This window comes from Seriola aureovittata, chromosome 23 (genome assembly GCF_021018895.1).
Source record: "Seriola aureovittata isolate HTS-2021-v1 ecotype China chromosome 23, ASM2101889v1, whole genome shotgun sequence".
NCBI lineage: Eukaryota > Metazoa > Chordata > Actinopteri > Carangiformes > Carangidae > Seriola > Seriola aureovittata.
This window is the reverse complement of record NC_079386.1, coordinates 17,440,631-17,468,455: the sequence shown is the minus strand read 5'-3', so window position 1 is coordinate 17,468,455 and position 27,825 is coordinate 17,440,631. Positions and strand designations below refer to the sequence as shown.

Sequence of the window (27,825 nt, the reverse complement as noted above, 5' to 3'; positions counted from 1 at the left end):
TCTAATGGACATCTATTAAGCTATAATCGAGACCTGTTTCCTACCACCTTTCCCGTATTACCAAAGCTGAATCTAAAAGGTTTAAAAGAGCAGAACCTGCTGCCAAAGTTCAAACCGATTGTAAAATCATAAACAAAGGCCATAAATGAAACAGGTTGATAACGCCTCCAGTTTAGGGATTGGTGTTATCACCATGCTGCGTAGTGGAGGAAGCTGCTGCTATCCAAAAATCTGCTGTTACTGGAAAAGATTTTGTAGCTGGAGCCATTTAAACCCCTGACCCTTAAAACTGGAACCTATAAACTAGAAAATGACCCATTAAAGTCTTATTTGTATTTAGCTGATGAGTTCTTGACTTCAAATTTGCTATAATATCTTGAAATGAAAATCTAAATTAAAGCTCAGTGGTTTGATGTCTGAGTGTTTGTGTCACATGCTTTTAAAAAAACAAGTCCTGGGTTGCAGTGAAAAGAGAAGTGAGAGCAGTTTTTTGAGGACGTATGTAGGAGACATGTTTTAATACTTAAAAATGAAATATAATGTGATGTTTGTTTATATGAAATATAAGTTTGGTTGTGAGTGTTTGTCAAAAAGAAAAAAACCCTGATTTGTACAAACAATAGATGCGACAATAAAACAAATCCAGTGGCATAATGTCAACCTGTGTCTGAGTTACTGTTGTTTTCCTGTCTTTAATTTACTTAATTTATTTCAAATCTGACTGGATTCAAACACAAAAACATTATTATCCATCGGAAACAGAAAAGTATCACAAAATGAAGAACAATCTCAGCCACTCCCACTAAACTTTACAGGCTTATCTCATGATAAGAGGTCAATATATCGGCTGTAAATATGTAAATTAGAACTGGACACAGTATCAAAGTTCATCCCAACTATACACAAGTAAAGGAAGGCTAGAAAGGCTCAAAATGCTCCTTTTCATGGAGTGAAACAAAAGACTGATAACCCCTCCTTATCTGACTTCCTGGTTCCTGCCTCTTTCACAGATCTGCAAGTGTAGAGATGGGTGTAACCAACACGCTGCGTGGTGCAGGAGGCACACGCCACTCTCACTGTAGATCAGCATGCAAGTGTGAAAGTAAATCAAAGGCTTGTGTGTGATAATTGCTGTGGTGAAAGTGAAACTTTAGATGCTCCCTGTTGTTGATAGGTGAAATGGCGCAGAAGGGAAATAAGGCAGACGGAATGAAATTCTGTTGTTCGATCTGTCTGGATCTACTGGAGGATCCGGTGACTATTCCCTGTGGACATAACTACTGCATGAGCTGCATCGAATCTTTCTGGGATGACGATAAGAAAAGAGTGCACAGCTGTCCTCAGTGCCGGGAGACTTTCATACGGAGGCCTGCACTGGTGAAAAACACCATGTTGGCAGAGTTAGTGGAGGAACTGGAGAAGACCGGACTCCGAGCTACTCCAGCTGATCACTTCTACGCCCGACCTGGAGATGTGACCTGTGATGTCTGCAGCGAGAGGAAGCTGAAAGCCGTCAAGTCCTGTCTGAATTGTGTGGCTTCTTACTGTGAGCAACACCTCCAGCCTCACTACGAATCTCCTGCTTTTCAAAAACATAAACTTGTTGACGCCACCATTAAGCTTCAGGAGACCATCTGCTCCGGTCACAATGAGGTGATGAAGATCTTCTGCCGCACTGATCAGCAGTGTATCTGTTATCTGTGCTCCATGGATGAACATAAAGGCCACGACACAGTCTCAGCTGCAGCAGAAAGGACACAGAAGCAGAAGGAGCTTGAGCTGAGTCGGCAAAAAATCCAGCAAAGGATCCAGAACCGAGAGAAAGATGTGAAGGTGCTTCAGCAGGAGGCGAGAGCTATAAATTGCTCTGCTCATAAAGCAGTGATGAACACCGAGAAGATCTCCAGCGAGCTGGTCCGTCTTATCAAGAAAACAAGCTCGGATGTGAAGCAGCAGATCAGATCTCAGCAGAAAACTGAAGCGAGTCGAGTCAAAGAGCTTCGGGAGAAGCTGGAGCAGGAGATCACTGAGCTGAAGAGGAAAGACGCCGAGCTGGAGCAGCTCTCACGCACAGAGGACCACACCCAGTTTCTTCAGGGTTACCCTTCATCGTCACAACTTCCTGAGTCTCCAGACTCACCGAGTACAAAAATCCATCGTCTGTGGGACATTGAGGATGCGATGGTTGCTATGACAGCAGCCAGAGATCGAATACAGGCTGTTGTTAGTGAGGTCTTCATCAAACAATCACCGACAGACACGGACGTGGATGTTTCGCCCACGACCAGAGCCGAGTTCTTACAATATTCAAGTCAAATCACACTGGATCCGAACACAGCGGGCACCGGGCTGATGTTATCTGATGGAAACAGAAAAGTTTCAAAGACTGAAGGGCAGTTACAATCCAGTCACCCAGAGAGATTCACCGGTTTGTCTCAGGTGATGAGTGAGAACGAACTGACTGGACGTCGTTACTGGGAGGTGGAGAGGAAAGGGAAGGTTTCAATTGCGGTCGCCTACAAAAACATTAGCAGAACAGGAAAGTTCACTGCGAGGGCATTTGGATACAATAATAAGTCTTGGGCGTTAACGTATGACAACAGTTACACGTTCAGACATCACGCCTCCGATTTCATTACAGGCTCTCAGCCCTCCAGAGTGGGAGTGTACCTGGATCACAGCGCAGGTGTTCTGTCCTTCTACAGCGTCTCTGAAACCATGACTCTCCTCCACAGAGTCCAGACCACCTTCACTCAGCCGCTCTATGCTGGACTCTGGCTTCACGGCTCTGATGGAGACGCTGCAGAGTTGTGCAAGCTCAAGTAAGATTAAGAAATCAACAAGGCAGAGGGTTGGGGATCTACTGGAGCCCGGACATTTTGGTCGCCGAGGAGATAACAAGTTGTTGCACAAAGAGTATGGTAGTTAATCTTCTTAGTGGCTTTTAAAATGGATTAAAAAAACTACTTCAGGTGTATGAAAAGTAATAACAAAACATAATGTGATCCAGAAAGGAATCTTATATTATAGTGATTAAAATGGCACATAGATAGATTTATATAAATTATATAAACGTCTGAGTTGCTAAGGTGAGGCGTGACTTCTGCGGCACTTGGACCAAGATCACTGGAGTTTCCTTCTCGTTAGATCTCGAACTTTAATGTAATGTCTCTTATGTTTCACTCTATGCACTGATTCTATTTTTTATTTTGTTCAATTACACTGCTCTTCAATCAATGATCTGTCTTGTTAATATTATCCTTCAGTTGTTGCAGTAGGTTTACATGATTATTACTTGATCAATCAGTGCATTAGAGCTGCAAGGATTAGTTGATTAATCGATCAACTGAAATGTGAAGATTTTGTTTATCATATACAACATTAAACTGAATATCTGGGTTTTTATTTGCACTGTTGAGCAAATAAAGCAATTTGAACTGCTTGAGATTATAAAGGGTATAATGGATATTTTTCACTATTTTCATTTTATAGATAAAATGATTAATAAAGAAAATAATCAGCGGATTAATTAATAATTAATAATGCAACATGTCGTCCTGGTGTATTTGAATTACTGTTTGTATAATGGTGTTGGGAAATTAATTTAGTGTGTGGAAACATTGTGGTAGTGAAAATACAGTGAATAAAAAAACAAAAAACAAACTCTGTGGCTTGTAAACCGTTAATATATCTGCACCCGATTCTCTACATTTCTAGACTTGATTTTAGTTTTTGAGTTTATTATTCAGCCATTACAGACCTTATATAACTAAATATAAATAAAAATTTTGAATTGTTGTATGTATTTGTGTTTTAATAACACACTAACTCCACCTAGCAAAGTTTTTAGAAACCACAGAAAATTACTAAATATAATCTTAGTATAAAATAATCAATTATTGCATCTAAAATAAAATAATTTAGTCATTTTTATGATCAGAGTGAATTTAAACAGCAGTTTACCAAATGAGTTTATCTGGGTTTTTACTAACCATGCTGGACAGAATGTGCATCACTCCATTTTACCATTTAATGTGTTTTTATTAAAGTTTATTGAGTCAGATTTTACAGTTGTACAAAAACCAAAAAGTAAAAACCAAAGAAAAGAATTACTGAAATGCCTCAAAATTTTATTTGGATTAAAAAGTTGGAATGTTTGGTTATACATAAAATATCTGTTAGAAAGCGATTTATAAATCTCTGTTTCTGTCGCACTCACTTTTACACACACACACACACACACACACACACACACACACACACACACACACACACACACACACACTAGTGTTACATCATTACATTGGTGCACAATCAGTCCAATAGATGCCACATGGAAGATTTTCTCTTTAGCGAGTTGACACCAAATTAGTCGTGAAGACGTTTGGATGGAGGGAAAGATGGATGGATGGATGGAGGGATGGATGGATGGATGGATGGATGGATGGATGGATGGATGGATGGAGGGATGGATGGATGGATGGATGGAGGGATGGATGGATGGAGGGATGGTGGATGGATGGATGGATGGATGGAGGGAATGAATGGATGGATGGATGGATGGATGGATGGATGGATGGATGGATGGATGGATGGATGCTGAAAGGTTTTCTTCAATGAACAATGAACTGTTTGCACTTGAAGCAGTGGCTGGATTGTCTGGTGAGGGTGATTTTAACAGACGGCTGGATGCGAGTGTCTGCACAGAGCAGAGAAGAGTGAAAGCATCTTCTGTCTGTAACTGTAAAACATTTCCCCACACGTCTTTCATTACTGTCAAATTACAAAAACTGCATGATTTGTGTTGTGTTTTTTTTTTACGACGCATTTTACATCATCTAATTACATTTTAGGAGCTCTGACCATCAGTGACCATTTAGATTTAAAATAAACTGTCAGAAAAGTTTCTCTAGTAAATAAACATTTTGACAAAATAATCACGTCACATTATTGTCATGTTCAGGACTCCACATACAGCAATTTAAAAAGAAGTGGACAACCAAGCACCGTCTACTATAATACAACCTCACTGTCATCTGGCTGCATTTTATTTTGTAAATCTATGTTTAACACTGCCGTCAAGACTTTCAAAATTAAATGGAAAAGATAATAAATAATAACTGAATAATGTAAAAAGTTAGTACATTTTTAAGACCTTCAAGTGTCAGACAAACAACTAAAATCATTAATTTAATAAGAGGAATTCATCATCACTGCTAATTTGCTGACAGCACATTAAGAGAAAATCGTCCATGTTTTATCTTCAATGAGAATAAAAACACTTCAGTTGATGAACGAACCAATGAGAGATGCCGTTTTTTTTTAAGAGGAAGGAAACGTAAGGAGGAAATGTGAAGGAACACGTGAGGACTGATAGAAGGAACAAGCACGTTTTTAAAAATCACATCCAGAGCCGCACCGTCGCTAACGTTGTGACAGACACACTTCCTGTTGTTGGCACAAAGCGCGTTCAAAACCACCTCACACACACCGTTTAACTGCAGGAAGCAAGAGGAGCGTGACATTTAAAGCTGTAATAAATGCTTTAAACAGCTGACTAATAAAGCATCAACATGTTTAAGTACCAGAAGGGATTTAAAAAAGGTTCGAAGTGTACGGTTGAGTTTCATGACCTTTTGTGTTTTTGTCGTTTACTGAGCTGCTCGCTCTTAGTGTCGAGATTTAACTGCAAGTTTAAATACAGCGTTACGTGTATTTATTTTACTTTAATGCCAACTGTTTTCAAAAATACGTCAAACTTAAAAAATAATCACGCAACTTTCCTCAAGCACACGGTGCTTTTACAGTATTTTTGGATCTTGTGCGACGTGTCGAGTCTCACACGGTTAGAAAAGCTTTGATCAGCAGTGACAACAGATGAAAACTAGTCGTAGTGTTTTCTCTTTTAAATGATCCGGTTTAAACTTCAAAGCTTCGGGAATGTGAAACATTTTATAAAAAGTTTCTCCAATGAGAAATGTGCAACAGTCATTTATAAATAGCTACAGGTACCAGTGTCGCAAAACAAAACATTTCAACGAAAATTTACTAATAATTTGTCTCAAAAGAGGAAAAAAATTTTTGCTCTACAAGTTTAAAATATTATATAACAGCACCAAGCGTCACTCAGGTCGCACAACAACTTCCTGCCTGCAGCTCACACTCGCCTCGCCGCCGCTCCACGGACACATTAACTATTGAAAAGCGAGACCTCGCAGTCGTTCATCTGAAAACTGAATGAATTAATGTGGAGCTTTAATTCAGTTTCCTGATCTCCTCCGGCTCTGGAGGAGAATTAACGCTCGGCACGGTTCACTATGTTAAAGATAAATGTTGTTCTAGGTTTTAACTGAGTTACTTAAAGTGAATTAATCCTCCTGCGGAGCTGAGAGCTTCCAGTTCGGATGCTGTTTCCACGGACACCATAAAAACTTTTGTTAAACATCTGTAACAGATACAAAGAGGCAAAGCTGAAGTCGTCTAAAAAGCAGCCGTGTGTTTTTCCTTTATGTCCCATCACACTGATCGATTTCACACCAGCGCAAAAACTGTCACGAGCAGGAGCTTCAGGGTTCGAGTCCCGGTCAAATCCAAAAGAGTCAAATCCAAAAGAGTCAAATCCAAAAGAGTCGAATCCAAAAGAGTCAAATCCAAAAGAGTCGAATCCAGTCCCACAAAAACGTCACAACATGACAGGAAGCTGAGACAAAACTCAACGTCATCGACATCAGTTTTCCTCCGTCGTCAAGGCAGCACAGGTCCATCCTGTTCTTTGTCATCATACGTCTCAGTTGCCATGGCGACGTCAGGTCAGGGTTGTCAATCCGATGACATGTCAGAGTCCAGATCAATAACAAAATTACCACTAAAAACCGACCGGGCTGCTTTTGTTTCATTAAAAAACTGCTTCAAAATGTGAATGTTCAGATTCGTGTGCACGTTCCTCCTCAGCGCAGGAAACGCTCCGCGGCGTCGGCAGGTCGGGAGGTTGCCGGTTCGAAACCGGAACCTGTTTTAACAGACGATAAAAGAAAGTTGCTCTCGGGCCGTTTCAGGATTTCCTCGTCAGAGAAGTGAAATGTAGTTTTTAGGCACAATCCCACGCTTCCCGCCCACAACTCCCAAAATCCACTGCTCATCCACAGGCTCCACCTGTGTCATGATGTCACCGACCTGCAGCAGGGGAGAGAGAGAGAGAGAGAGAGAGAGAGAGAGAGAGAAGAGAGAGAGGAACATCCAGCTGATTAGATTTAAATACAAGACATGAAGAGAGAAGAGAAATGATCCACTCCTGACTCCCACACACCTTTAGTGACAGCTCGTCCTCGCCCTCTGCTGTGAAGTCAAACAGCGCCTTGGCCGCTCCTTTACCTGCCCACTGCTGGTCTGGGACTGGAAACAGGAAGAGGAAACTGGGGTTAGAGACCTAACGGACCACTGACGCACCAGGAGTCCCGGGACCACCAGGTGGACGGTCACCACGGACGGTCGGACATTCTCAGGTGAGGTGCTGATTACAGACGTCAACAGATCTCTGATTTAACTGTCTGACCCTCCTGAGTGATAAACCCCGCCCACCTGGCACATCCAGGAAGATTAAACCTGATGTGCTGATCCATATTCACAGGCAGAGGATCAGTCGATTTAGAAGCTTGACCTCATTTATTCAGTTTGGGGTTTTTTTTGGACGTGGGGTTGTGTGAGGTCGTCATATATAATCTGTACCTGCGGTCCCCGTTAGGAAAGCTGCCGCAGGAACAAACACATATCCGTTTAAATGAAGGGTAGAATATTTTCAGCGGTTTATTTTCTTTCCTTTTCTGTTTAACCTCTTTTTTATTTCATACTTCTTTATTCTACTGGTTTGTTTTTGTTTGTGCACTTCTGTGTCTGTGTGTGTGTGTGTGTGTGTGTGTGTGTGTGTGTGTGTGTGTGTGTGGTACCCTGGTAGGGCTGTGTGAAGGCAGCGGGGTAGAGCCCCTCCCTCCCCTCCAGTCTTCCTCTCCTCCATTCTGCGTCGACGTGCTCCGTCACTCGGATCACCGCCCCCTTGTGGAAGGACAGATCCTCTGCAGTCTGACCAGGGAAGTCAAACACAGCCACAGCCCACTCCTCTGCCTACACACACACACACACACACACACACACACACACACACACACACACACACACACACACACACACACCAGTAAAGCACTAATCTTGACAATTTTTGAGAGAAAAATGTGAATATAAATGAAACAATTTACAGTGTTTATAACATGTAGGAAACACAGAACATACTGTAATAATGTTAGTGCAGTATTTATGAGTCCACACACACACACACACACACACACACACACACACACACACACCTCTGGGTTTGGGTCCTGCAGAGTCTTTGGTTCTGTTGAGGACAAATGGGAAAAGAAGAAAAGAGATTGAACAGGGCTCCGTCACCGTTTTAAAAAATCAAAATCAAAGATTTTTTAAGAAATTTAAATTTAGAAATAACTATTACTAAACCTTTTCTTAATCCTACAGCAGAATTTCATGTTAATTTTTAGATAATCAGAGAGAAAATAACGTTGTTGTTTTTAGTGTTTTGTGGTTCAGACTCTCACTGAATGAACTGTCAGGTTAGCGCCTCCTAGTGTCGACATTACATCTTACACCATGATTATTATTAATACCGACAACAAATTTACAGTAAATGAGACATTTGAAGACAAAGAAAGTAAATTCTTCAGCGCACCAGAACTTTCTATCACTGCCGTGTCCACCGACGTACTTTTTGTCGTCTCCCCTGGCGATGGCGGCGGCGGCGGCTGCGGAAGCGGCTCCACCACCTCAGCGAAGTTCAGGGGGAATACTCCCACCCGGCCGTGGATCTGGCCCCGCCCCCACTCCTGCCCCATGAGCTCGAGCAGGGCGATGACATCACCCTGGGAGAAGGTGAGCTCGTCCTCCTCCTCGCCCTCGTAGTCGAACAGGGCGACGCACCGGGGACCGCTGCGCACACGCCAAAATAATACGCACAACATGAAACGAGAATCTGGTGCGTAGCTCGTCGTGTTGTGTGTGTGTGTGTGTGTGTGTGTGTGTGTGTGTGTGTGTGTGTGTGTCTCACCTGACAGGGGGAGGGTCTGGCTGCTCCTTCTGCTCAGCGGGCTGCACAGGGAGGATCGACTAAACGACAAAGGAAAAACAAAACTATCATCAGCTCACGTCCTTTAAAGAGTTTTTAAAATCCAGCGCCGTGTTTAGAGCTTGAGATCAGCTGATCTATTACCTGGGACTCTGATAGGCCGAGCTCCTCCAGGGCAGGTTTCGACTGGCGGTCCTGATCCGGGAGCGGCTCTGGTGGGGTGTCCAGGTCCAGCAGACACTGTGAGGGGCTGATGACGGGGGCGACGGGGGTTTGATGCTCTGAGGGAGCCGGGCTGGGGTCATCCAGGACAATCAGGACTTCCTGTTTCTATGGCGAAATTTACATTCAAATCTATGATGTCGTATTTCCTCTGCGTGTGTGTGTGTCTGTGTGTGTGTGTGTGTGTGTGTGTGTGTGTGTGTGTACCGTGTAGCTGTTATAGAGAGGATGTCCAGGTTTAGGCCGGGGGGGCAGAGGCGGTCCTCTCTTCGGTGCCTTCTGAGCCTGCAGCTGATTGGCCGTTACAGACCGAGGAGAAGGGGGCGTGGTCTGTGAAGGTGCAGACTGGCCAACAGGTGAGACAGAGGGAGCGGGACCGGTTTTGGAAGGAGGGGGAGGGGTCTGATTGGCTGAGGGAGTCGAGGTGACGGCTGGAGGCGGTGGTCGCCCAGGGATGGATTTGATTGGTGGAGGACGAAGTGGGAGGAACTTTCCACTTGAAGGCCTGGAGAGAAAGACAGGTGAACTGGTGTTCAACAGTAAAGAGGAAGAGAAGTGTTTGTCTGCGCTGACGGATGATGGTCGACCTGAAGCGTTGCAGCTAAATATGATGCTGCAGATGAAATAAGATTATAAACAAAGTTTTAACGTTCCAGTCCAATAAAATTTCCAAAACAGATATTTTCTGCTTTAATTGAGATTTTAAGTTTCTCCCTGTGTGTAACTTTCTCCTGTTAATGCTGCACTGCCAACAGGACATCACTGAGGGGTCAAGGGTCAATTTATTTGAAGTAAGACCAGTAAACCGGGTGAAATATTTGAGCAGTTGTGACTAAGACTCATGTAGCTGCTTATGAGACCACGGCTCTATTTCATATTGGCAACAGGCGAGCGACGTGTTTAATACACAGTGGCGTCTCATTAAATCAGCGTCACCGTGCGTCGCCTCACGGAGTTTAGACTCTGCAGATCTCCTTCTCACCGTGGAGGAAGAGGAGGGTCTGAGGACTTTGGGTTAGCGGTGCTGTCGGTTTCAGCTTTGGTCTGGATCACAGGGCCTTTCCTCAGAGCTGGAGCCGGAGCCGGAGCCGGAGCCGGAGCCGGAGCCGGAGCCGGAACCGGAACCGGAGTTGGAACCGGAGTTGGAACCGGAGCTGGAGTCAGAGTCGGAGGTTTGGTTGGGACTGGAGCGGCGGCGGCCGGTCCTGATGGTTTGGAGGTTGTAGCTGGAGCAGCTGCAGGTTTGGCGGGGGCTGGGTTTGGATCTGGAGGCGTTGTCGAGAGTCCTGTGGGTTTGGGGGCCAGATTTGGAGCTGGAGGTGGAGAGCGCATGTCAGACCACATTACTCAGACTGCACGTTCATATATATATATATATTTCTCACGTCCTGATATCTACTTTCATTAATCGACATGTGGCTGGAGGCTTTTACTGTGAAGGAACACACTGAACAATGCAGCTATAAAACCTGAAATAAAGATTAGGCTTCATGTAAATCACACATTTGGATATTGTAACACACACGTTTCAAGATGGCGGCGCACACGAGTGCAGCAGCTCTTTGCTCTCTGGTTTTGGTGAATTTTTGTGTATTTTTATATTATTTAACTTATTAGAGAGAATCTGTGTCTTGTGTTTTTGATGTTGCTTGTCTTTCTTTTTTTTCCTCCTTTGCACCAACAGTGACAATACAGGCTTTCTACTTCTAATTCCATTACCTTACGTGCAGATCGAATAACCCTGTGGGTAAGAGCAGACTGATGACCTCACACACCGATGACCTACTTTAGCTCAGAATCATTGTCCTGTTGTTTCGGTTCTGACACCAGAGAGTTTTATGTAAAAATACAGAAACCACAAGAAAATAAAAATAGCTTTCATTTGCTTCTGGTGTACGAGGCAGACAATAAAGCCTGGCTAGTTGCATCATGGGAAATTATACACTGCCAGCCAGATACAGCTGACAGCGCACACACACACACACACACACACACACACACACACACACACACACAATTCTGACACATCAAACTCACAGCACACAAACAGTGGGGTCTTTTTTCTTCTCACACAATATCAGCATTTTTCTTTCACAGAGTTTGGATTGCATAATGTAACCCCTTCTTCTGTTACAGACACACACACACACACACACACACACACACACACACACACACACAACTTTCAATCTCTTCACGTTTGCATATTTCTGCAACATAACGAGGAAGCTTGTGTCTGTAAGCATTCAAATGCTCCATTGTATGACAGCTACATACAGCTTAGTATCACTCACACACACACACACACACACACACACACACACACACACACACACACACACTCTCTCTCACCGCTGGCTCTGCGTGGGGAGGTCAGTGCTGCTGGTTTGGTCGGGATGCCTGGACGGAAACTTCCTCCTTTCACTGAAACAACAAAAATCAGACAAATAAGAAAAACAACATAGATTACCCATCATGCTTTGCTGATGCATGACATCCACTTTCAGCCTAGCTTGGCCCTGTTTAGACCGACTGAGGCTCGTGCTAAATGACACAGGTTTAAAGAAGGTCAAGTGCAGAGCTGAAATACATTCACACCAGTATTAATCAACAGGAAATAATCAATCAACAATTTATCTTTCTTTCAAGTATAAACATGTTTTATTCATAATATTTTGTTCTTTTCCAGTTGTGAGGATTTGTCGCTGCCCTCGTGTGTAAACACACCCCCAGGTTGTTATCACGACTGCAGCAGCTGTTAATCAGTCAGCAAACTGGAAGCTTATCAGCTCCACGCTCAGGTTATCGCTCAGCACACGAGCTGAACTTCAGCACACACACGAGTTCAGGTGAATGAGATCAACTGTTTGTGTAAAAGTCAATACAATCGACTGAAGCGTCACAGGACGTTTGTTTCAGGTGCGACTCAGCAATAGAGCTGCACACTGGAGCCAATATTTAATCAATATCAAAGTATTTATCCCAGAATGTTCTTTTTTTTAACAATTAGCAAAGAACGTATTGACAGACAGAAAAAGCCCACATGTATTATTGGATCATTTAACTGAGAGAATCATGATTAATTAAACAACATCAGACATCTAATTATGATTAGGACTGCAACTAATGATTATTTCATTATCAATAAATCTATTTTATGACATTTTATGGAAGAAACAATAAACCAAGAGAATAATCGACACACAAAATGTCAGAAAACAGCAAAGAAAGTTCAACATGTATTCAAATTATTATAATGTTATGTTAATGATATTTAGATTATCAGCAGAGAAGTAACGGATTCATCTGTAATGACGGTGGTTTCACATCTGGATTCAGTCCTGTAAGTTTAAAGTCTCAGGTCTTATGTCCACAGCGACGTGTAAAGACTCAGGTAAGTCAGCAAGTCATTTTGTAGTTTACAGGGGCAGGAGGTATTTACCTGCCTCAAACACACCTGTGTGCAGATGTTATTGGAGTTCCTGCTGCTGCCTGCAGGGGTCAGTAAAGACAACAGGCTACTGGTTTAACCTTTAACCCTCTGAGGTCGACAGATGTTTCTATTAATATCTTTCAGTAACACAGCGTGGACATACGGTTTGAATGTGGTTAATATCTGACGACACTTTAACATGACATGAAGCTGGAGCTAAAAGGCCTTGAACCTCATTTTAGGCATTTTTTAATACATTTATCTGCTATTCCACTCATTTATTTTACTATTTTTATCAACAAAAGACTTTAACAAAACCCATTTTAACTCATCTACATTAGTAAACGTGTTTTTACAAGAGAATTCAAATACTAGGCTTCAGTTTTTCAGCATTTAGGCAAATTAATCTTTTTGATCATTATAGAAAGAGCTGATTTATTTCTGACAATCGTGACACAATCGTTTTAAAAGGTGAATTTAAGAAATAATGGAGAAATGGAGAAAACACCCACAGAGTGTTAAAGAAAAAGATATTAACCAGAATCAGACTCACCAATTGGGTTCACAGCGTCCTGCGTCTCGTCACTTCCTGTCTCTGTCTGTGCTCCACTGCCGACCTCCACTGAGGGTCTCGGGGGCAGAGTCGGGGTGGTGTGTCCGGCTGCGGTGCTCTTATCCTGGGGTGGGGCTCCAGCGCTGGCCCTAGGGGCGACCGGAGGTCTGGGTGGGGGTTTGGGGTTGGCTGGGGAGGGAGTGTCACTGAGAGAGGAGGTGTGTTTGGGAGGAGGGGGCCTGGGCGCCGGGACGGGGGCGGGGTTACCGGCTGGGAGGGTGTCTGGAGCAGCCTGGGGTTTTGGCGTGAGCGAAGGTTTTTCAGTGGTTCTGGGGGGTGGGGGCGCCGAAGCTGGAGCAGGTTTCGGGGCACAGGAAGGTGCTGGTTCTGTAGCAGGTTTAGGGTTCAAGTCTTCAGACGGCGGTTCAGTTATTTTCAGAGTCTCTGCGCCACTCGAGTCTGCTGGCGCCACCGCCGCCGCCGCCAAACTACCATCTTCCCAGAAAACCTTGCAGGATGGTTTCGGAGCATGTGAAAAGTTTTTGGGTTTTGGTGCGACGATGGGAGGGGCAGATTTGGCTGGTTGCCCCTGGAGACGAGGGCGCGGCCGGGGTTCAGGTCTCTTTGTGACAACAAAGTCTCTGTTGTTAGCGTCCCCGCAGCTCCCATCAGCCACCTGCTGCTGCTCGAAGGCTTGTATCCTCGCCTTCAGAGTCGCCATGTCCTCGCCGTCCACTTCCTCCTCCCCTTCCTCACTCTCTGATTGGCTGTGCCCGCTGCTGTCGCTGCGGCGATCAGGGAAGCCCCAGTCGTCTGAGCTGAAGGCCTCGAGCAGCTCCTGCAGGTACTTCCCCTGACTCACTTCCTGGTTGGCGGTGTCGGCTTCTGTGCGGGCGGCTAGCGTGGCCAAACCGTCCTCACGGAGTTTCACCAAAGTCTGAACTTTGACCTCGTTGCTGATTGGCTGGACACCGATCTTAGTACGAGGCCGCGGGCGTGGACGCTGCAACTGGGCGTGAGAAGATGTAGTAGATGTAGTCGCCGTGTCAACAGCAGCTGAAGCCTGATCCCATTGGTCAGTTTGAGCACCGGTGGTTGAGGTCACAGGGGAGGAGGCGTGTGTGTTAATACTGTCACTGCTAATGGAGGTGAGTGTTGATTGGCTGGCGGTGATGTCATCAATGTGAGACGATTTGGGAGGGTAAGAGAGAGGCGGTCGTGGTCGTGGTGGTCTCACCGGTCTTCTCTCTGCATGAAAACAAATATTATTATATTATATTATATATTAATGAATAAAAATATAAAGATGCTTTAAAAACACATGAAGAAGAAACACTCACCCGGTGCGTCCTCGGGGTCGGGAGCAGACGCTGGGTCAGTCTGTGTGGCGATGGTTATTGTGGAAACTGGACGTGGCGAGGATGACGAGGAGCAGGAGGAAGAAGAAGGCAGGAGACCCTGCTCCTGTGTCTTCTCTCTGATCACCTCCTCATAGGAAGGAGGAGGCTGAGGAGGAGAAAACCCTGTTAACCAACAAACAAACTGAACCGGACTCTATTCATTCGCCCTGAGACAGACACACACCTGTATGGACGGAGGGATTGTGGGTCCCCAGATCTGTGCGGCAGGAGGAGGGGGAGGCGGGAATCCTCCAGAGGCCCCTGGGAACCAGGACGTGGAGGCCAGCGGCTCTGCAGACAGGATGGTGATCTCTGGTCGCCTGGCAACAGGTACAGATAACAGGAAGTCAGCAGAGGGATATCTAGAGATGTACAGTTTTTAAATGTCCCTCCAGTGTAAAGGTCTGTGTCCATGTGTAGTGTGATTATAGATCAGCTCTAGCTTCTATATTAATACTGTGAAAGTATCAAAGCCTCAGTCCACAGAGAAATGCACACAGCCTGTATTCAGAAACTGAGCCTTAAAACCAGCCGTCAGGACTTCTGGAACTTTGTGATGTCACAACAAAGCAGTCACCAAGCCCCGCCCACCTGGACCCACCATCCAAACCTTGCAGGATTTGGTTTCTCTTAGTGTTTTTACCTGAAAACATCTTGGGTGATTTTAATTAATATACAACTTTAATTTTTAATGAATTATTCAAACTATTAGTGATTCTGTCAACAGACTAAGTAATAAATGAACAGTTGTTTTCGGTCATTGACCCTCGTCAAGCATCAGATTCACATTATGACACAACAGCATCTTTATATAAGAGTTACAGGCTGCAACAACCAAACAAAAGAAAAACCTGAGACAGTTACTGCACCAAGAATTGATAAAAACATCCACGAGTGTGCAGGAAATGAATTTGAACTCATCTGTCCACCAGGTGTACGTTACGTAACACTTAGGTCTAAAAGAAAGCACAGTCATATAAACGTTTTGTACTTTTTTCACTCCCAGGTCTGTGTTTTGACAAATATTTGACTCAGCTGTGATTTCAGTCTGAAGCAACACACAGCAACAAGAGGCTCAATGATCAGAGAGCGGTTTATAAATGTTTACGTTGGTTCAAATCCAAGAGCCGTCCAAGTGTGAGAATGTGAGGCAGGAAGGAGTGAAGAGTGATGAACTGCTGCCGACAGTCAAACAGGTCAATCACCTCCAGAAGGTCAAGTTTGTTGAGGAAAAATACTTGTTTTCTGCTGAGTGGACAAATGAAGCGTGAGGACTTATCTGTTTTATGTGATGTTATGAGAAGAGGTTTGATTCACAGCAGCGTCTCACCTCCTGTCTCGCTCTCTGTCTCGCTCTCTGTCTCTTTCTCTGTCTCGCTCTCTGTCTCTTTCTCTGTCTCGCTCTCTGTCTCTGGGAGTCTCCGAGAGAGAAGTCGACCTGGTGGACGCTGATGAGAGAAAAGACGCTGAAGTCAGTTTGTTTTTAAAGCTGTAAAAGTGACAAAGTGAAAATTTTAAAACCAAGAAAAATATCACTTTAAACCTCTGCTGAGTCCGTCACTAAAAGGTCTTATTCAAACCAAACAAAACTTTATTTATAACTCTAGGAAATGACTAAAGGAGAGGACAGACATCTTGGTTTTCGGTGTATTTTTATGTGATGGCACAGCTTTAAAGGGGGGGACTCGTCGTTACAGAACATGTGAAGTGTGACCTGTAAAGATGTTTTTCTTCTTTAAAGCTGAATGAGTTGAAACTAAACAACACGAGTACAGTGGTACATGTACGTTTACTCTAAAGTACAATTTTGAGGTACTTTCTGCTACTTTATACTTCTACACTACTTAATAAAATATGATGCATTGTTTTAATTAAACTGCAAACAGTAAAACAAAGCTACTGAAATGTAGTGTCACTTTATACTTAAAGCATCAGTAATAATCTGAAATACAACATGAGTGGCTAGTTTTTGCTTTTTTTATTTGTACTTGTGATGGAGTATCATTACACTGTGGTGCAGTTAAAGATCTTAATACTTCCTCCGCCCCTGCAAAGTTACAAGTGGTTAAACAGTCGACAGTGCAGCTGGATTTAATTTCCCCGCAAAAAAGTCAAAATGCATATTTTCTATTTTAAAAATAGAAATAGGAAAAAACTTTTCCAGGCCACAGTTCAAATGGACTTTTTGACAAAGCTCTGTCGGACAAACGACCAACTTTCTTTGGCTCTTTTAGTTTGGACTCAGTGGTCGACACACACACTCCTCACTCACTCCTGGAGTTTAGGAAAGACCGACACTTCCGAATAAGCTCTTGGTTATTGAGCATTCCTTACTTTGATTATTTATCCGCGATGTTGTACACTGTTTATTCTTCAGGATGCCACTGTAAAGGAGTCGGACTATCAACTGGGTTTTCACTGGTTAAACTAAAGATATCAATTCTGTTTCGAACACTGAAACTGGTTAATCAATATAGAAATATCTCAGAAACAGATTTTTATTCTCTTATTTCATATTTCCTAACAGGCTTTATCTGCTGAGAAGCTCCTGAATCTGTCTGTACAGTGATCAGTGATTCAGGATACGTGTTTGCTTGTTTAGACGTCTTCCTCTTTCTGCAAAGACACAAATCGATATAGAAAAAGCTCGAGGGTGAACACTCACTTCTCTTGATGGCGGCTCTGATGGACGAGAGGGGACCCTGGCTGCAGAGAGGGAAAGAACAAAAGGAAAACATGAGTCACATTAGTTCACCCCTCTCTCTCTCTCTCTCTCTCTCTCTCTCTCTCTCTCCCAGTGATAAACATAGCTTGCTCGTCCCACCCAGTCCTTTCTCTGTGAGCTCCACATTCAGACATTTGCTGACTTGCTTTAGGGCAATAACAACGGCTTAGATCTGAAATTAATTAGTTTAATGAAGGAGGTTTGAGCTGCCCAAAATAGCCGACATGTCCAAAGTGTCCTTGAGCAAAGCACTGAGGCTCCAGCTGCTCAGTTAGTGCAGAAATATGAGTAGAGACTCAGGACTGATTTCGCAGCTTCCTGGAGGGGGAGGGGTTAAGACTAAAGGTTTGTTTTCCACAGGTAAATCCCAAACATATCCACAGTGTGATTAATGTTAGTACACTTCCACCTCAGCTCAGCTCTTGATTACAAGGACGCACTTTTTATTCGACTGTGCAAAAGTTTTCTTTTTAAACTTTTTAAAGTTGTCATGGTCACATCATGTGAGCGGATTGCCTCTCTCATCTGCTGCAGACAAGTGTCGTCTAGACCTGAGATCGTTTCCCTGGTCCCTGCCCAGATACAACATCTTGCTGGATTGGATGAACTCTCCCAATTGGCTTCAAACGTGAAACAGCAATATTAGTTCTAAGAAAAAGCTCCAGTTAATGTTTTCAGTAGTGAGAAAGAGGACGGATCGTTCACTCTACTGCACATCCTTCTTTTCTTTTCCTCAGAAACACAGATTACTCAGGAAGTGTTTAAGTTCACGTCCTGGTAAAATGGTGAAACATCCTTTTATTTCCCAGAGGAGCGAGACTGATGGTTACAGACATCTGTCCAGAGTAGAGAACTGGCCGCCGGCCTCCTGAAAACCCCGACTCTGTTTCGTCCTGAGCGTCTTTTAATGCTTTAATGAGGAGGAAAAACACTTCAGTACAACTTCGATCAGTGTGTTTCCAAAAAAGAAATACTTAGTAGTTGGAGTTTTATGTGACAGGCCTCTTTAACTAAACCGTTTCTTCCCTTTGTGGTTTCTGAAATGTTGTTTTTCACCCCAAACAACCTTCTGCACATTCAGCACATTTTTATAAACATCCCAAGAGAGAGAAAAAGTCCTGTTATTCCCCGATTTAAAGTGTTTATCAGATCAAACTGTCAAAATGATTCAAAGATCATTCAGGGTCAAGAGGAGAGCCAGAAACTGAGTCCAAATTCTTCCCGTTTAAAAACGGAAAAAGTAGTTGTTGCTAGGCAGAGTAGGAAACAGATCCAGACTCACCCAGATGACAGAAGGAGGTCAGACGTCCTTCTGCGTCTAATTCTCTCTGTCTTTTTAATAAATAATAAACTGAAATAAACTGTTTTCTTGTCTTTCCCTGTGTCTTTGTCTCCGTCTCTCTGCCACAGAGCTGCTAACCATGAACAGACACACATGACTCACCCCTGACACTGCCCACACACACACACACACACACACACACCACACACACACACACACACACACACACACACACACACACAGCTTTACTTTAAAGTGATGGAAAACACTCCTCTTATCCTCCTCTTTCCATTCCTCCTTAATCACTGAAAAAAAAGGAGTTTGACAAAACAAAAACATTTAGAGAAACTTAATTAAACAATCATATAGAAAACAAATGATCTTTTTGTTTAGACAAGCAGGTGTTAATTTAAATCCGCTTCATGAACACTGTCCCTCTTTGCTAATGCAGCTTTTCTGTGTTTGGCAAAAAATGTTGTCATGGCTTTTCCGTTTGGCCCATTACGTCACTTTGGGGTGTGTGCGACTGACGGTCCAGCAGTTCAGGCAGCAGCTACAAAAACAGCAGTTAAATAAAAAACTGCCATCACAGAGACGAGGCAGGATGTAATGTAATACATACTTGGTTGTACTTGTTAAAAATGACAGACAGTTTTTGACCACTCATGAAAAGGTGCCATATATTATAAAGGTCTGTGTCCATGTGTAGTGTGATTATAGATCAGCTCTAGCTTCTATATTAATACTGTGAAAGTATCAAAGCCTCAGTCCACAGAGAAATGCACACAGCCTGTATTCAGAAACTGAGCCTTAAAACCAGCCGTCAGGACTTCCTGTAACCTTTGTTGTAACTCACAACAAAGCAGTCACCAAGCCCCGCCCACCTTGAACCACCACCCAAACCTTTGCAGGATTTGGTTTCTCTGAGTGTTTTTACCTGAAATCTGCTGTATTTTAATCGGATCAGCCAATCAGAAGAGAGGCTCAGAGCCTCCTGTCTTCTGATCAGTTCTCAACATGTGTTTTGCTTAGAGCTGAAAGTAATTACCGGTCCGAGGTCAATCCTCCAACACAGAAAACACCTTGAGAACCCTGATGTGGAAAAAGGGAAAATCCCCCCCAAAAAATGTGATCACTGTCTGGTGTTTCGTCACACATTAGGGGCTTTCAAACGTTTCACAACCTTCTCACAATCCATTTTGTTTCTGTAGTTACTCTAGTTTAAGTGAAATAAAGTCAAACTCAGGCTCCGTTTCCCCAATAAACAGACACACACAGTCTTTAAACCCTATGACTTCTCCCGGCTAGTTGCCATGCCAACCGGCCAACAGCCAAAATACTTTCAGGAGTGTGTCAGACCAAGAAACCAAAGGGAGGAAAAGTAGTCCTTGCAAGTCTGTGAGGAAACTGAAGAAAATAGACCCAATGGGCACATGTGTGACTTTATGAAAACGTCTGTAGAAGCTGTTTTTGTTTAAAGAAGGAAAGATTTACTGATCTGTTCAAGAGCAAAACGTCTTTCATGACAGGTTGAGATCAAAGAGATCAAACCCTTCACCTGGATTCAACATCAAACAAACCTTTTTCGGCCAAACAAACCCTTGCTTCATATGGGTCACATTAAAAAAGGAACACTTCCTGGTAACAGTTACTCATCTTGTCCAAACTGGAGAGACAAAGAGGAAGAGGAAAAAGAAAAATATCTCACCTGTGACGATGCTCTGGCTTTCGTCTGTCAGCACGACCTGCAGAGAAAGAGATCGTGAATGAGCATCGTGAAAATGTGCAGGTAGCGTCAAGTATCAAAAACTGCTTGGTGTGAATCCTAGACTTGTTTACTTGCTCTAAGATCACATGTTTCCTGATCTGAACCAGATTACTTTTCACTCTTAGACCATTTTGTAGGAAAAGTTCTTTATTCGTTAATTCAAACCACAAAGAGGTGGTGACGATCAAAATCTGCAGTAAACTACAACCAGAGGGTCTTGATGAGGAACTGTCTCTTGAGCTTGAGACGAAGCTACAAAGACTTGACAACCCACCAATCTGTGCCAGTTGTTTCCACCAACCGGTACAGATCTTTTCAGTCTTTGACAGTCGGGAAGGAACATAAACCTTACGACTGAGAAAAAACACAAGACATCACACTGAACCACTTGAGATAGACGCCCCAACAAATCCCAACACAACGACAAAGAAGAGTTGCGTCTTCTTGTACGAAACCAAACATGGACTGCAACCAGCACCGTCCGTCCTCAAAAGGCCAAAAAGGAGGAAAAAAAAACAGAGTTTGTGCGAGAGCCTGGATGGAGAGGCGTATCGGACTTCAGGTTAGGCCGCTTGGCGACGCACAAATGACGCCGTCAGTTGCAGAGGTCGCAAATATCAAAGAGGTTTAAAAACTCTTTATAAGAACAACTGGCAAAGACTAGAGAGATTAGGATCTTTACATATCACACACTTTATGATTCTGTCTGCAGAATGACAACAGCAAATCACTTTCATAATTAATGGCTTAATGTCCATCTCATGATTAATACTAATAATAGTTTTATTTCTTTGCATAACTTTGTCTGTATCTCACCCTCCTCTGCTGACTGATCATTGATATTTAAGTCTCTTGAATGACATGTACTGTAAGTTGTGCAGATGGCGGACCTTTGATCGAGATGTTGATCGGCAGTTTTTCTATTAAATTGGATAGTTAGTGTTGGAGTGCTAATTTGGCATATTTTGTTAAATTTAAAAAAAGGGTTAAAACGTATTGTCGTACTAGCACGAGTTATCACAGATTTCTGAACGACACCCGACCTGGTGTTTAAGCATGAAAAGAGATAAATATCTTTTTAAATAAAATCAGTTTCATAAATTTCAAAAAACAAGTCAATATGATTCATGTTAAAAATCTTGTGTTAAGATGAAAAACACGTGAAACCTCATTAGCTTTTAGCTGTTAAATTGTCGCGATGCAGGTCAAAAACAGAAATCCATAAAGTCTGTGAAGTCTTCCACACAGGAAGCGATGCAGTTTATGTTTTCAGTTTGTTTGGAAAAGACCGAAGAAGAGGAGGAAGAAGAAGAAGAAGAAGTGGTGATCATGGTTGAACACACAAAGAAAACAGCACCATCAACAGAAATGACATCAAAGTCAAATCCTCGACTGAAGACGTCTCAATCCCCCGCCCACGCTCGTTTGACGGTCAGGTGATCACCACACTGACAACAAAAGGGAAGAGGGAAAAGTAAAAAACGCCTTCTCAAGGTGAACAAAGAAAGGAGAAAGAAAAGAGGAAAAGGAAAAGAAAGAAGACTGGACTTTTTCTGTCTGTGTGTGCATTTTCCCATTTCCTACCTCCTTTCCTCTCCTCCTCTTCACACCTCAAACTGATCACCGGGTCAGCTTGGCGTCCCTGTGGCGTCCAGAGAGACTGACCGTTGACGTGTTTGGAAAATACTCTGTCAGCACTTCCTTCTTTCTTTTTCTTCTTTTCTTCCTTTTCTGCTATTCCAAAAGTCAAACTTTCTCTTTTCTCTGCTCTGTCCACTTCTTCTCTACTCTCTCTCCTTCTCTAAAACTCCAACTGGACCGCCCGTCTGAGCTGGCCCGCTCTCCGATTGGCCGAGAGCACGCATCGAGTGAGGCTGTGATTGGCTGCTGTGGGATTCTGCTGGAGTCATCAGGAGTTTTAATACTTCCAGATGTTTGTCCTGCAGCGGGGCTGGCTCAGCTGGCTGAGCTGCGTTCAAACACGCAAATGCACACCGCAGCAAATTTTCCTCAGAGTTCGTCATCCGTCGGGTTTCTCCTTTGGCACGATGAGGTCAGAGGTCACAGGTCGGAGATTGGAGCTAAAAGGGATTACTTCAGGAGGGTGGACCATCATGACAGCAGACTACACTTCCTTAAAGCTGCTTTAATCTTTATTTTGATATTAATAATGACTCTAGATACATAAAAGGATTCACATGTAGTGAAAAGTTATCCCCTGACTCATCTATGTGGAGCATTTTAGCACCTTTTAACTTGTTGTTTTGGTTTCACAGCCCACAACTTTACTGTTTTGATTCACTCTCATTGACAATATTTCAAGATACAGGCACTTTTTTTTTTTCAAATTAAAAGCCCAGATAAACCCACTGTTCACTTCCTGTCTAGCACCACAGAGCAGACAGACAAAGCAACCAGCTGGGGAACACAGTGGAGCAGATAGCAGCTAAAGAGCCAGATGTTGCCAGGAGTTGGTGGAGACCAAAACAAAAGTAAAAAGAAGAGTGAATATTGGACTTGCATTCGAAACACAACTATGGCAGCAACTAACGACCATCTTGACTACAGATTAATATAGTGATTATTTTCTTATCAAAATCCTTTGGACTAAAAAAAAAAAATGGTGAAAACTGTCCACCAGCGTTTTCAAATGTCTCGTTTGTTCCGACCAAAAGATAAAAGAAACAGATATTCAGGTTATTATTATAGAAAACTAAGAAAATACACACAATGAAGCATGTTGCCAATTAATTACCGCACGCATTAAATAACGCACATCAACCTAAACAGGGGACGATATTTTTAAAGTTTTTTACAACTTTTTAAAGAAACGTTTTACTATATAAAACAAACAGTTGATAATTTGACATGACAGATTTCTGTATTTGTGTGGGTGGGTAGAAAGTAATGTGACATATATTCCAAGCACCAATCAGGACTGAACATTTTAATCAAATACAATGAGAGTTTTGGGTTTGTTTGCTTGTGTTACTGATTTCTGAAGGTTAAACTTAAAAATTAAATATTACATTTTTTTTCCAAACTGAAACTCTTGATTGTTACTAGTCATGGATATTAAATAATACAGGGAAATGTTTAAGATTTGAACCCACCACACAAACTAACTGACAGACTGTCTGGTGGGAAACTTTTCCTCACACTGAACAAACAATGGGAGACTCACATGTGACATTTATCACCTGTGACACTAACAGTCGAGTCCTCGAGGAAATAAGTGCGTCACTTTGTTTCGGGGATGTGTCACAGCTTTTTCAGGTATTCTGGAAACATTTGATTACCTCATTAAATTAATTGATTATCACCTAAAACTTTGTCTGAAACTCAACTAGTTTCAGCATTTTTCCTTTTTTTCTATCTTTTTTTACATTAAAATATTTTCAGCCTTGTTCACTTTTGTTTTTATTTCTAACAGAACATTTTTAAAAGGAAATGTAATTTGATTCGGGACAGTGACTTCCAATGTTTTGATTAATCTGCATTTCCCGAAGCTAAGGAGAGGCTTAAGAAAAATCTTTTGGAAATAACTATCTTCAGATTCCGCAAAAATTGATCACAGATTGTTTTTGAATCCACAGAAAGACCAGAACCCACAGTCGCTTTCCTGTCTATGAGCTAATGTTGTGCTGAATTCATCAGCAGTCTGGTTCGTATCCAAATATTTTCTATGATTTCCAATCAGATTTACTCCATGTTGCAAAATATTTGCAGCTCTTTGGAGTCAAATTTTTTTTTCTTAGGTTTAAAAACATAAAAGCAAAGATTTGAAACATATTTGGTGGAAACTCAGTGACCTCGGCTTGTCAAAGTCACATGCTTGAGTTTCATTGCACAACACCAGCTGACTTAAACCCTGAGCAACACATGCTCCCAGATCAGTGTTTCTACCATGTTATGATCATTAGCTGAAGAATTAATGGTGATTTCCAGGTGGATTTCTCTGTTGTTATTATAGGACAGCGGTAAATATGGGCGGCTGTAGCTGAAACCAACAGTTTGGATGTTGTTGGAGGTGATTAACAATGAGGAGGCCAATTTAATTGCTTTTTTTCCCCCTTTAAGAAAGAAGTTACATTTATTTTTTGTGATATTTTCAAAGTGTGCTTAAAAATACAATCCGGAAATCTCCATTTTCTTTTTTGCTCAGCTCTCGTTGCTGTGTTTTTTTCTGTAACACACTTCCCTGTCAGATCAACCGTCACCTGATATCACCTGTCAGTGCAAGTTTAACTTCCTATTTCTTCTTCATGTGTTTAACTCCAAACAAACTGGCATCAGCAAGCCGGAGGTGTAATAGATTTTCTCTTTACACTGATTCACAAATGAAGTAGAGCTGAAAATAATTCACAATCAAAGCTGGAATGACACCAACTGTGTTCAAGACATTAAGCATTTTTGCAAACATCTTAGTGGTTGTCTCTTCATCTAAAGCTACAGTAGAGAAAAGTCAGTCAGAGTGGGAGATATGGATAAAATCCTCTTTTAAGATACGTGACATTTTGTATTGCAATATAAATAAACATCACGATTCAGCAGATTTACACAAAATAATGACTAAAAATTAATATTCAATTCTCTAACTGCAGACCAAGTGCTTCAAACATATGTCGTCATTTTCCAGATATATACTGAGGACGTTATCGTCAAGGCTTCTGTTGGATTACACACACACACACACACACACACACACATCTACAAAGAATAGCCTTGAAAAGTCAAGGCATGTTAAATTATAACTTGTTTTTCCCTGAATGAGACGGAGAGAGAGAGAGAGAAGAAGACAAAGAGGGAGGACTTGTACATTAAATTAATGGCTGTAAGTCTTGGCACAGGCCTGCACCATTACGTGTGTGTGTGTGTGTGTGTGTGTGTGTGTGTGTGTGAACTTTGACCCAAATGATGACTTGTATGCAAGTTGATACAAGAATTTACGGCTCTGGGTTTGAGCAGGTTACACCCACAGTCAGTGAAGTAGTGAATAAAGAAAGTTTCCCCCTTCAGCTGAGCTGTCTGTCATTATCGACTAATTGGTCAAATATTCTCTTGATTTATTGGTAAAGGATCAATCATTTGGTCCATAAAATATCCAAAAAGACCAAAACTCGACATGTTATTACTCCTCTTCTGTATATGACAGTAAACTGAACACATTTCAACTTTGGATTTTTATAAATTCAACAATACTTAATTCCTTTTACATATTTCTTTTGGTACAAACTTTGTGGCTTTTTAGCAACTTTTTATTCTGCACTTTAAACCAGTAAGTTGCTGGTATTTTAAGCCTGTAATGGACAGTATATATGTTGGTTTAGTTTTTATCAGTCCTATGAGAGATTTAACAGCGATACTACAAATATGACAGAAATGAAAGGTGTATTGAGGATCCAACAGAACCATAAACTGACCATAATTACCACAGAAATACTAAAATCACACATAAACTACACAAAAATCAAATTACAGGAGTATTTTGAGCTTTAACGTTAGAAACGTTTGGACGATCTTTCTGTTATCTGAGCATCTGTAGTTTCAGGTTAAAGTTGTATTTCCGCGATAAGCTTCCCAACTGACTTGTGACAACTTATTTTCCCAATATATATCGATAAATATAATCGATATCAGGTGGAATCGGTTTAAAACAGGCGGGTTTTATGAGTGTTTTTTTTCGCTGTTGTACCTCCGGAGCTGTTCGGCTGTCGTCGGACCACTTGTTCCCGGGTGTCCCTCATCATGTTTTCCTCCTCTTCTTCGGACCGAGCCTCGGCCATGTCTGCTTCTCCTTCTTTAACCTTTTCCGTCTCTCTGGGGGAAAATGGAGTCAAAACAGAGACAGCGACATTATTCCTCCTCTTGTTCCGTCGTCGCCAACATCCACCACCGACACCACCACAACAACTCGGGACAAGTTCACCCAAACACCGTCAACTTTAAAGCCCCGAAACGTCTCCCGGGATCCGGTCGACACTCCGGTTCGGTGCTCGGCAGCTCCGGAGCCGCGAGACGGTTTAAAATCTGTTGTTATGTTAAAACAATACTTGTCGTTGTGTTGGGTTTCGGTTGAAGAGTTTCTCTCTGTCTGTCTGTCTGTCTGTCCCCCCCCCCCCACCTCACCTCCCCCTCCTCCTCCTCCTCCTCCTCTCCCTGGTCGCGAGCTCACGATACAGAGCCGCACGCTCTCCAGCCGCGTGACGTCACGAAGATGAGGGGGGGGAAAAAAAATGGAGGACAAAACAATTAGCGAACAAAAGTGTTTCCGACAGAGAGGGAGAAGATAATAGGTAGTTGGCGCGCTTATCTTAAACTCTGTGACGTTGTTCACAATTCCTCGTCAATCAAACGACGACAAAGAGACACAAAAACGACCACAAAATATGCAAAATGACCCCGAAAAGACGCAAAGTGATCACAAAGAGATGCAAACGACCTGTAAAAGACAAAAACCGACGACGCAAACTGCTCCTAAAAGACACAAAACAACCACAAAAGATGCATTGAAATGACCTCAAAGAGATGTGAATGACCACTGAGAGACAAAATAATGACGTCAAAGACACAGAAACTGATCCTAAGGGACACAAACGACCACAAAGAGATGCAAAACGACCACTAAGATGCAAAACGACCACTAAGATGCAAAACGACTCCAAAGAGATGTAAACAATCAACCAACAGATGCAAAATGGCCACATAGCGACTTCTAGACACAAAATATGAGACTACAAACCGACTACAAAGATACTTAAAACAAACTCATTCATAAACCAGTGGACGAGGATCACCAAAGATCAACAATGCATGAACCAAATTTTATGGCAACCTAGTTGTCAATACATTTCACAAAGAAAGAGTAAAAGTTTGAGACGATAACAAAGACAGGGAGTGACTCAGAATGACAGTGTTGAAAACATTACAAGGTGGAACAGGTAGGAATGTAAACAATTATCAACAGGTCTAGACCAGCAGCCACGGTTGGCACTGAGGATAATGTGTTTTCATTATTATTTACATTTTCATACATAGACTTTCAAAGAAAAAGGCACAAAACTTTTATTTCTTTTTGATATTTTTTGGCTGTATTTGTGTATAAATACTGAAACAATATTTGTACATTGAATTGTTCTATAATAAGATTTTTTTTAGTGATTATCGCTAAAGATTTGTAGATTTTTTTTTAAAGGTGTCTGTGGCATTATTCTTGTATTTTGGAGTCCTGACAACTTCATACATTGTTGAATTGACAAAATAATAAGTCAGACTTATATATTAGACACAGATTGGATGTACGTATTATAGC

At 42.3% G+C, this 27,825-nt stretch overlaps 2 protein-coding genes across 4 annotated transcripts; one reads left to right on the top strand and one right to left on the bottom strand.

Moving 5' to 3' along the window:
* Position 1: 1 nt before the first annotated feature.
* LOC130164630 (tripartite motif-containing protein 16-like) lies at positions 2-4,293 on the top strand. Its single transcript, XM_056369485.1, has one exon. The coding sequence runs from the start codon at positions 1,180-1,182 to the stop codon at positions 2,824-2,826; it is 1,647 nt and encodes a 548-aa protein (XP_056225460.1). The 5' UTR covers positions 2-1,179; the 3' UTR covers positions 2,827-4,293.
* On the bottom strand, positions 4,110-26,618 carry LOC130164627 (SH3 domain-containing protein 19-like). 3 transcript variants are annotated; one of them, XM_056369480.1, is made up of 18 exons: positions 26,209-26,618; positions 20,454-20,490; positions 17,404-17,444; positions 16,134-16,186; positions 16,069-16,103; positions 14,923-15,058; positions 14,679-14,844; positions 13,339-14,586; positions 11,705-11,776; positions 10,335-10,665; positions 9,560-9,857; positions 9,275-9,460; positions 9,113-9,171; positions 8,738-8,994; positions 8,358-8,389; positions 7,944-8,118; positions 7,307-7,392; positions 4,110-7,173 (listed from the first exon to the last, which is right to left on the bottom strand). In XM_056369480.1, the coding sequence occupies exons 1-18, from the start codon at positions 26,297-26,299 to the stop codon at positions 7,066-7,068; spliced, it is 3,411 nt and encodes a 1,136-aa protein (XP_056225455.1). In that variant the 5' UTR covers positions 26,300-26,618; the 3' UTR covers positions 4,110-7,065. The 3 variants fall into 3 exon arrangements, with proteins under 3 accessions (XP_056225455.1, XP_056225454.1, XP_056225457.1); XM_056369479.1 differs by having other exon boundaries at positions 16,069-16,186; XM_056369482.1 differs by having other exon boundaries at positions 8,774-8,994; positions 16,069-16,186.
* Positions 26,619-27,825: the final 1,207 nt, after the last annotated feature.